This window comes from Zeus faber (genome assembly GCF_960531495.2).
Source record: "Zeus faber genome assembly, chromosome: 19".
Taxonomy (NCBI): Eukaryota; Metazoa; Chordata; class Actinopteri; order Zeiformes; family Zeidae; genus Zeus; species Zeus faber.
The window spans coordinates 7827097-7836999 of NC_137206.1; the positions used below are offsets into that span (position 1 = coordinate 7827097).

The 9903-nt window shown below is 44.8% G+C and overlaps 1 protein-coding gene across 3 annotated transcripts in view; it reads right to left on the reverse strand.

Moving 5' to 3' along the window:
- Window positions 1-1384: 1384 nt before the first annotated feature.
- The window catches only part of col11a1a (collagen, type XI, alpha 1a), an 85640-nt gene continuing 77121 nt past the window's right edge, over window positions 1385-9903 (reverse strand). For all 3 annotated transcript variants that reach the window (XM_080020110.1, XM_080020111.1, XM_080020109.1), the window contains 8 exons: window positions 9035-9088; window positions 8868-8903; window positions 8323-8376; window positions 7799-8045; window positions 6993-7105; window positions 5538-5606; window positions 4348-4581; window positions 1385-3196 (listed from right to left, as the gene is read on the reverse strand). In XM_080020110.1, coding sequence (XP_079876236.1) covers window positions 3050-3196; window positions 4348-4581; window positions 5538-5606; window positions 6993-7105; window positions 7799-8045; window positions 8323-8376; window positions 8868-8903; window positions 9035-9088 — 954 coding nt within the window. In that variant the 3' untranslated portion in view covers window positions 1385-3049. The remainder of the gene's footprint in view (window positions 3197-4347; window positions 4582-5537; window positions 5607-6992; window positions 7106-7798; window positions 8046-8322; window positions 8377-8867; window positions 8904-9034; window positions 9089-9903) is intronic.

Consider the following 9903-nt stretch of genomic DNA (forward strand, 5'->3'; position numbering starts at 1 on the left):
CTTAATAGTACCTTACAAAATAAATTGACAAATTTCTCATTACTTGACAAGTCCGCTTGACTAGAGCCCATCAAGCAGCAAGGAGACCACCCCCACCCTCCACTCCTATGTCCCAAGTATGAAGTGAAATATCCAGTCTATACCTGGGCGTGGTACTTGTTTTCCTGCTAGAATGATAACATTTGCTTTACGTGAGAGAGGTGTCATAAGATGTGGGGGGACTATGTATTAGTTTGTTAATTTAACTCTGGAATCTTGCTCCAGCAAGATTAAATATTTTAGCTGGTGTGAATTGAAACATTGATTGACATGGCAGCGTATCTGCGGAGCTGGTGTGACGCTGGCGTAACCCTCCTTCTAATGACTTTTAACTAAATAAAAAAAAAAAAAGATTGTTGTATTTATTTGAGAAGAAATATAAATACAGCTGCAGGCAGCAATACACGCTGAGCAGTTTCAACACCAATTACAATTTAAAATTGTTTCATTTTCCAATTACGAGTTCCCATGGAACGCAGCATCAGTTCGTGCTGTCGCTCCTCTTTATGTCCGCATTACTACCACATCACTGCTTGTTACGATTTTCCGAGTTTCCATTGAACGCAGCATCAGCTGACGTAATGACAGAGCGACGCAAGTTTTCCGAGTCCTGGTGCCGCGCAGAATTACTAACACGAGCTGATACACTTGTTGCGTGCCATGACGTTATCCTAAGAATTTGAAGGTGGCTGTTGTCCACACATTCCTGCCTCACGGTGTCTCTTGTGGAAGGACATCACTCCGTGTGGACGTTCTCAACAACACGGTCCCATTCAAACGGACCAAACGTTGCATGTCCACGTGACATTTCGTCAACTTTTCAAACATTTGGGACTGAAATAAAACAGACACGTTGCTCTGGAGTTGCAAGCGAACTCCATGTGTGATGTCAGAAACACGGAATATGTTTTGGACTGTCGTTAACTCCTTCAGTTTGCGTATTACGACTGGCTCGAATGCCAGGCAGTTTCATCTGCTTTTGAGTTATTTTCTTAATTAAATGTTTGAATTACATTGAGAAATACTTGAGTTATACTTACTATGCTATTTATACATAGTTTATATTTTTACATTCTATTCTATTTATATAGTCGAGACAAGTTTGAGCTTGAACTCTTGTCAGTAGTAAAAAAAAAAGTCTAACTTTGAAAATGGAAACAAAGCATAAGGTGACATTGACATTTTTGTTTTTTATAGTCTTATTATTATGATTATTTTATTTTATTTCCCATTAGGGAGATGGAATTGCACCAGCGCAGTACCATCCAACTTTTGTTCAGATAGTCCCAATTTAAATTTTATTTTTGCCGGCACATCACGCACAAAATCCACCGAGACGTGGGAGTTCACTGTTGTTTAGAATCCAGTTTTTAATATTTAAATGAACCGTACAAAGCACAATTAAAACATTTTCTCAGTTTTAGTTACAAAAACAAAAATGGGATCAAATGGGACCAAAAAAAAAAAAAAAAGGATCTGAACAGAGGATGTCTACCAGATAATTATTTCTCTCTTTCTTTAAAATAACAAAACAAAATAAAAAATAAATCCCCACCCGAAATATATAAACTTAATTGCTTAACCAAGGTGTATATACAGGGCATAACATCCTCCTCGCGTCTCAATGGTTATCAAGAAGGTTTGAGGTATACGTCCGAAACAACTGCCAGAAAAAAAAAAGGAACAAAATTAAATAAGAAAATGTTTTTTTTTTGCTTCATGGTAGCACAGGATCACGAATATTAGTGGGAGATGTTTCTGGCAACGTGCTGCTGGGATGGATTCAGTCGTTTGGTGTTTAGCCTACGTTCACCAGGGCATAAGGGCAAATAACTGGAGCTTTGGATGGTCAGTATATACAAAGGGCGGAACGATCCAATTGGAAGCAGAGGGGGGGGCGGGGCGGCTTGAATGCTCACTGTATTTTCTTCATAACTGGTACAGTACAAGATCGGTACAGTATTTATCAAACAAAACTATATATATATATATATATATATATATATATATATATATATATATATGTATATATATATTTATATACCATAGTTATAAATTTCATTCATTTCATGGATGTCTTTTTTGAACTTACTTTTGAAGTGGAGGGAGCCAGAAGCGGAGGAAAATAAACCCAAAACAAAACCAAAAATAAAACAGTCTGATAACACATGCACGTTTGGAAAGTGGATTCAAAAATAACAGTATTGTACAAAATAATAATTACAGTTTATTTATTTTTCTCTAGAATCAAAATACACCTTCTCTCTTAGCACCTCTTGACACTTTTTTTGCGCACGCGTGCATGTGTATGTGTGTGTGTGTGTGTGTGTGTGTGCGTGCGTGCGTGCGTGTGTGTGTCTGTGTGTTTGTGTGTGCGTGCGCTTTTATTTTTTTATTTTTTGTTGAAACAAGCACCATTGTAGAGTCGTATTTTTTTCGTTACAGCACCTGGGAAGAGTCCGGAAAAGGTCTCGCACCCGACCTCCCACCTTACGGTCGTCTCCCCCTCGTTTGTCGCCCGCCCCTGCCGCGCGCCGCGCCGCTTGGTCGCCCGGTTCGGGGTGGGGTCACGCACGCGTGCACGGACATACATACACACATACACATACGTGACATTACATGACGTAACTTGACATCCCAACCCACGCAGGCGGTGGACATATTTGCTACGCCTTGGAACGTATTCAAAACACGCATGGGGCGGGAGGAAAGGGGGGAGGTGGGGGAGGGGTGGGGTTGGAGAGGGTGGGAATTAGGGTGGGGGGGGGGGGGGGGGGGGCTTTGGGGGCGGGGGGGGAGGGAGGGCTGTAGATCGGGTCGGCTGGTCTTAACCCGAGAAGTGTCTTTGACTTTTCAATCGCTGGCCTCGTCAAGTTCTTTTAGTTGTTGTTGGTTTTTTTAAGTGTCTTTTTTTTTTTTTTTTTTTTTCTTTTTAAATTTGTCGTTAAATTACTTTTATTTCTCTCTCTGCGGATTTGTTTTAGTTACGTTTGTCTGCTCGTCGGTTTATTTAGCCTAGGAAGCAGACGGGTCCGACCTCGAACCCGAACTTCTGGTTAGGGTCGCCGAAGTCGGTCAGCATGACGTCGACGATGGGGACCTGATCGATTTTGGGAGTGTTGATCTCCATCACAGTCTTTCCGTAGCCCTTCCTTGTCTGCAAGGGGGAGAGAGAGGTGGAGGGGGAGAGAGAGAGCGAGAGAGAGAGAGAGAGAGAGGAAGGGAGGGATGGTCAGATTGAGAAACTAGACTAATTCCATACAAAAGATCAATTTTGCTATCACCCGAGCCTGACCTTTGACCTTCATCAACACCTCATAACCTATTGGGGTGCCGGTGGAGGGCTACGCAGACCCTACACTACGCCAAAGACAGTAACAGAGGGACCACTGGACCACTCTCAAAGCGGCCACCAGGGCAATTTAAAGGGCACGGCAGAATGCGAAATTAATTGGGGTCAAGGGGCAAATTGCACAAACTCTTTCTGAGCAAAAATATTTCTAAATGGTTGAGACTCCAGTGGCCTTGTTTGTTAATGGAGCTTGGAAGTCTTTGGACGTAAAACCTTGCAGAACCTGAAACGAAACTAGAGTGGAGTCGACTAGAGTTTCCGTACAGGAACTAAATAAGGACCTATATAGGCCTTCTCGACCTTCTGAAATGGGCAGTCCCTAAAATGTATTGATTCCTTTTAGGGACTATTAAAAAACTATTACGCATATCTGGAGGAGGTGACTGCAAACGACGGAAATCCATACGCACTTGTTCCATACGAAACAAGTGCATATGGAGCGGTACGGAAGAAACCGTTGGTACCAGGGACGCCTTTTCTGTGACCCTCTCCCCGATCGCCCCCTCTCCATGCGTAACGCCCGCAAAATAATCTTAACCAGTCGTTTCCCGTTCCTCCGTTTCCCCGTGCGCGCACTGCTCAAAAACAAACATCGTTTCGAAAAGGAGTAAAATAAATACATCTAAAATAATAAAAGCAATCGGGAAACGGGCACACGCAGTGGAGCGTAAATGCATAACGGAGATCCTCCGTTGTGATGGGGCTGGTAACCGCCGGCTCTCTGCAGACGCAAATAGAGCCAATCTTACTGCTGTGTCCATTACAGCCGGTGTTTGCAAATTGCATGTTTTTTTGCCGTGAGGCTCATTTGCATAGAAAGAGGCCAGATTTGCACCAAATGTGAGAATGAGACGCTTGCTTTTTGTGTTATTTGCGGATGTTTAGCGGCCGCAAATGGCACGCGATCCATTAGCGAATTCAGTATTGTGGCGTGGCGGTGGGGTGGGGATCCTTACCGCGCAGCCGTCTGTCAGGGCCTTGATGTAGGGGTTGTTTTCGTAGGACATCTCCTCGTCGTTGGCGCCCAGGAAGCGCAGCGCGCTGTCGTAGTTGTCCTCGACGGCGTCGTGCCACGCCACCGACTGGTGGCAGCTGTAGGTGAAGTTTTGCCGGGCCGAGGCCGTCAGTAGCCTGAGGAAGGTCATCTGCACCTCGTTTATCGAGCTGCCCTCCGAGTCCACGTAGGACAGCTGCCGGGGAGAAGAGGGAAAGGGTGGAGATGGTGAGACCAAGGGGTCAGTACATTGTTTTTTGCAAAGTTCCCGCATTCAGAAGCGTACATTGGTTTTGCCTTGGTTTCAGGGACCGGCACCACGCTCAGTGTGTCTTTTTGTGAACTGATACTAGTTATCGCCATTACCACATCCTTTTTGTTGGAAGTCAGTTCAATACAGATACAGATTCGGGATTTCGGACGGGCTTCGACAACGTGGCGTTCTGTATTGTCCGTTCATGCCCGATGCTTCTTTTATCGGAGACGCGGATGCGTACGTTCACAAGTGCCACAAACCCGCGTCTGAGAGTCGGAATCTTGTCGGAACTCGCATTGACGGATTGGCAATCTCAGTTTGAAAAAAAATGCACTTTTTACGTTTGCACCTGCTCAATTCCATTTTCAGACTCAAAAAAACGAGCGATTGTCACGTTGCGATGACAATCTCTCGGTGAGTGCAGGCGACTCTCTGTCCTGCCTGTCTCTGTTCCAACTGAAGGGGAAGTTAAAGATATCACATTGCGTTAAGATTTTGAGAGATAAATTGAGCGCTGTCGCCCCCTCCCCAAGCCGCTCTAATAACCTAATTAGATCTAATGTTTTAGTAATCTGCTCCAAATATGTAATCAATACTTGAGTTTGTCTAAATGAGACGGGTAAAGGGGGAATTTGGTGAAAAGACAAGTGCTCTGTCAGAAATTCCATCGATTTTTTTCACAGCCGCCCAAAATGAATTTGAATTAATATCTCATTGCTGATCAAAGCTTCCTCAAGTTCCATAAATTATGTATCTCACGAAATAAATATATCAACTACGGATGAAAAAAGCTCCAACTGGCTCCGCGGCGTACTGTGCAGCGTCGGGTCGACCGTGGAGCGATCGCTTTGCGTGGAAGGATTTCAGACGCTGCGAGGAGGCAAGCGGACGCTTACCATTTTACCACGCTTGAATTCGCTGAACCACGACCGAGGAATCTCTTTGGGCCATGAGGATATTCTGACCTGTTGGAGACGGAAAAAAATGCAGAGCATATTGAAAAAAACAAAACAAACAAAGACAATAATATAGGCGCAAGCGGGCGATTCACGGGTTCGAACCTTCAGCGCTCAACGGCAGGAAGCAGCTCAATCGCCCCGACAGTTAAAGCCGCGAGCAGCAACGAGTGGGTTTTGCAAATAGCTGTTTAGGTTGAGGAAATAATGTGGGTTGTCTCCTCTGAGTAATTGATTATCAGGATTGATCTAAGACAGCTTGACATATGGTCTTTTTCCTGCTAATCGCCGCCCTGCGTGAGGTTATTTTAATTTATGTCGGCCATGTTTTTCGTCTCCTGCGATGGTGTATACCAAATCTGGTGTTGACACAGTCAAAATGGCATTTGCGGCAACCCCTATGGGTCGGGTTCAAAATGCTTTGATAGACCTATTCCTAAGTTATGGACCAAGAATTATGATGATGGGACAAATGGTTAACGAGTTATGAGTTAATTTTCTGCCAAGCTCCACCTTTTGCAACAATTCTTCGGTTGAGGCTGCCATGTCTTTAGACTGATCTTGCACATTTATGATAGAAATGTGTATACAATGTTGTATACCAAATTTGGTGTTGACACAGTCAAAATCCAAAAAGTCTATTCACATGACTGTGGCTGTTTTTTGAGATTATGCAAATTAGCCAAATATTCATCATGGCAGAATTGAATGATCCAAGAAACTTTTTTGTAGAGCACAATGATCTGGACTTGAGTGTCAAATTTCGAGTCACCATCTGGCCGATTGGGCTCGTGTTTCTTGGGAGGTATTTGCGCATCATTTCCTGTTATTGGGCCAAGGTTCATGTTTCTAGCTCATTCCAGCTCACGGCAGTTTGTTTGCATAAGACAAACAAAGAAGAAGAATTATAAAGTGGCAAGAAAACAATCTGGTTCAACCACTTTGGGCTTTGAACCCTAAAAAATGCTAAACGGTCAGAAATCCCCTATGAAACAATGTAAAAGATATACTGTATGTTGTACATACAGTATATGATTCACACATGAACGCACAGTGTTGTCTTTTATTTTAGTACATGATTATGATTATGGCTTCTGACACACATCAAACAATACTGTATAGTATTAGTCTTTATACGATGCGTAGCTTGCAGAGCAAGTTTTGTCAGACAACTGGACAGCGCCACGCGCTTCCACGCCCTCATGGGCAAGCCTACTCAAGCGGCTAATTACTCCTGCGCTGACTGCTTTGCTGCCTGCTTGCTGGCTGAGCTCAAATGATGCAATATAAATAAAGATAATTTAACTAACTAACTAACTAACTTACATAACTCTATCTGCGTCAAACAGTCTAGTCTTGAAATTGCACGTTGAGTTTTCTAGCTTAGTTCCTTACGCCGTTGGACTTCTTATCGGGGTAGATGCAGGTTTCACCTCCGGCGGTGAAGTTGCAGTAGACTTTGAAGGAGTCCCCTGAGCAGCCCTGGTTGGGATCAATCCAGTACTCCCCTGCGGAAAAAAGCAACCGCACAGTCAGACAGGCAGACTCCCCTCTGAAAAGCATACGGTTGGATTGTTTTTCTCTCTGACCCCTCTGAAATTCAGATTTCTCTTTCCCGCGGTTATTTGATTGCACGATCGTCGAGTCATGTCAAGATGTGTATATTTTTGTTATGACAGCTACGGGGCCATGCTTTTGTTCAAAGGATGCTTTCACAGCACACGCTACCCCTTCTTTCTTCTTAAGGTTATCAAAAGGTTATTTTTTTCTTATATGAATTATTTGATGGGTTGTAGCATACATTTGGAAAATAACCAAACCCCTCCATTGTCTGGGGGCGGAAAGCTTGTGGGAAAGCTGTTGTGCAATATTGTGAATTAGCAGATACTAGACCATTTCAACAAAGCCACAACTTGTGGTTGTGGTGTGGTGTGAGCAGCCACACCTGTCCAGGATCTAGGTAATTGGGGCCCAGGATCAGAGTGGCTGCATACCTGTTGCTCTTTGGTTGGTCTGATGAGCAACAGGTAAAACCCCCATCCCCACACTCACTCAGACGAACCTTGAGGAGAACTCTATTTTTATAGAACCTAGACACAGTTTCTTCTATGGTTTCACGCCGAAGAACCATGCTGGGTCTCGATGGCACCTTCATTTTAATTCATCGTCCCTTCATTATCCCTCCGCCCATTTCAACTCACCATCTGGGAACTCCGGGTGGCAGAGCTGCAGATCCTTGCACGTCCTAGCCGGGTTGTTCTGGGTTCCCATGGGATACTTCATGCGCTCTATGTCCTGTTTGAGGTTGTTAAGGGAGCCGAAGATGTCCTCCATGCCCTCGCCGTAGTCCATGATGGTGCCCGCCGCGTCGGACTGCATGTCACTGGAGCGCTTGGTCTTCTTGGGTGACTGGATGGGCAGCGGCTGGATCACCTCTCCTGGCGGGCCCTGATCAGACCGAAACACTGTTTTTTTCTCCGCTGTTCCAGACATCATACCGGCGGACGTTGTGTCATGCGTTTTCATCACGATTAATTTCAACGACAAAATGTGATGAGTCCTGATGAGATAATGATGCCTTCATTTCATGACCATATGACACAACTAAAGAGGATGGATTATATTATCCGTTTAAGCGCCGAGCCCCCGGGGAGCCGCCGTAACAAGCTGTCACGCGAACTGATTCCTGAAACTTTGGATCCGAAGAGGAAGGCCGGGTACTCACAGGAAGACCGGGGGGACCGATGACGCCGGTGTCTCCCTTCTGACCAGAGGGACCCTGCGCGAATCAGAAAAGAAGTGTTAAACGGACGACGGATGAAATGAGATGAGATGGATGAGATTTCCCTTTTTTTTTTGGTAATACATAACAATGAAATACGTTTTAACAAACAGTTTAACGAACAAACAGTTGGACAGATAACAGAAGAGGGCGGTGATAAATGTGTTGGGAAATTATAAACACAGCAAATCATGAGCAATAACATTGATTTTAGAGTTTGTACTAAACCAAATTCACCAAACAGAAATGATCATCTTTCAGGGTTGATTGTCTTTTTGTTCATTTTAATCACATTTGGGAGACAGACCTTGCAATTCTGCAATAATGTGAGTACTAATTATGTATCTCAATCAAAAATATGAGTAAAAATATAAAATGCCCCTTCCTCAATGTCATTTAACATTAAGTTAAAGGCGTACAAGCAGAATCTTTTCCCGAAGTCACACCATGGGCGTCTCCTTCCCCTCAAAGTCATTAGTTGTACTTACACTTGAACCCTTTGCTCCCTTGGGACCTTGCGGACCCTGAACGTGACAGGGAGGAAAAACAATTGCGTTAGCAACTTGGCAAAGTCACGCTGCCCGCGCGGAAGCAAACTGCAGTTCAAGGGGGGAATGTACGAGCAGTGTGGAGAGGCAAAGTGTGAAGGTCTTACGGGCAGGCCGGGCGAACCTGGGGGGCCGAAGGGGCCAGAGGCCCCGCTGACACCCTGCGGAAAAAAAGAAAGAAGATTCAAATCAGGCGAGGTGAGAACAGAGACGAGGGGGGTACTGAGACGGCGCTCATATGGGCCGTAGGACCTAACACATAACGGTAGCTGGCTTTCAGGGGGGGTTAACGGCGTTGATCGACGAGGTTGATGAGACCGTGTAGTTCTGAGGAAAGCTCCCCTAAAATCTGCCCCATAAAAGCTCTATAAGCGAAACATTTGAGTTGTTTAACCGAGAACTTGTAATCACGCCATCCCAGGTGAGATGTCTGGTGAGGAGTCAAGCAGGAATCATCTGGCGGAGAAGCCGGCTGCGTCCCTTTTGACAAAACGGGGCGAACATTCCAATTTCATCGGGGCCTTAATCTGAAGACGCTTAATCCTTCTCCACGCGGCATGAAATCGCCGAGCCAGGGCAGGAGCAGGGGCCACAGCAGGTCCAAATTACATATTCAGTCATTGGCAATGTGTTTTTATTTATTTATTTATTTTTTTAAACAGATGAAGGCCGTCATGCAAATCCTTCATCAAGACAGAGTCACAACCTTCTTGGAATTGCTGCTTTACATACGCTCGGAGGGGAAGTCTGGGGGCTCAGCGGCCGAGGAAAAATGTTTTGCCTCCGGGACTCGAAATGAGGACACGGCTGCTATTTTCACCGGGATGCGGAGTAAAAGCGTCATTACATCGAGCGTTTTCCTCCAACGTGAACTACGGCCACGCCTAAGTTGTAGGTCCATTTGCATGACTAATAACATCCGTACAAAAAAGATGGAACGGGGAGAATATCATACTCTCAACTCTATACATGCTAA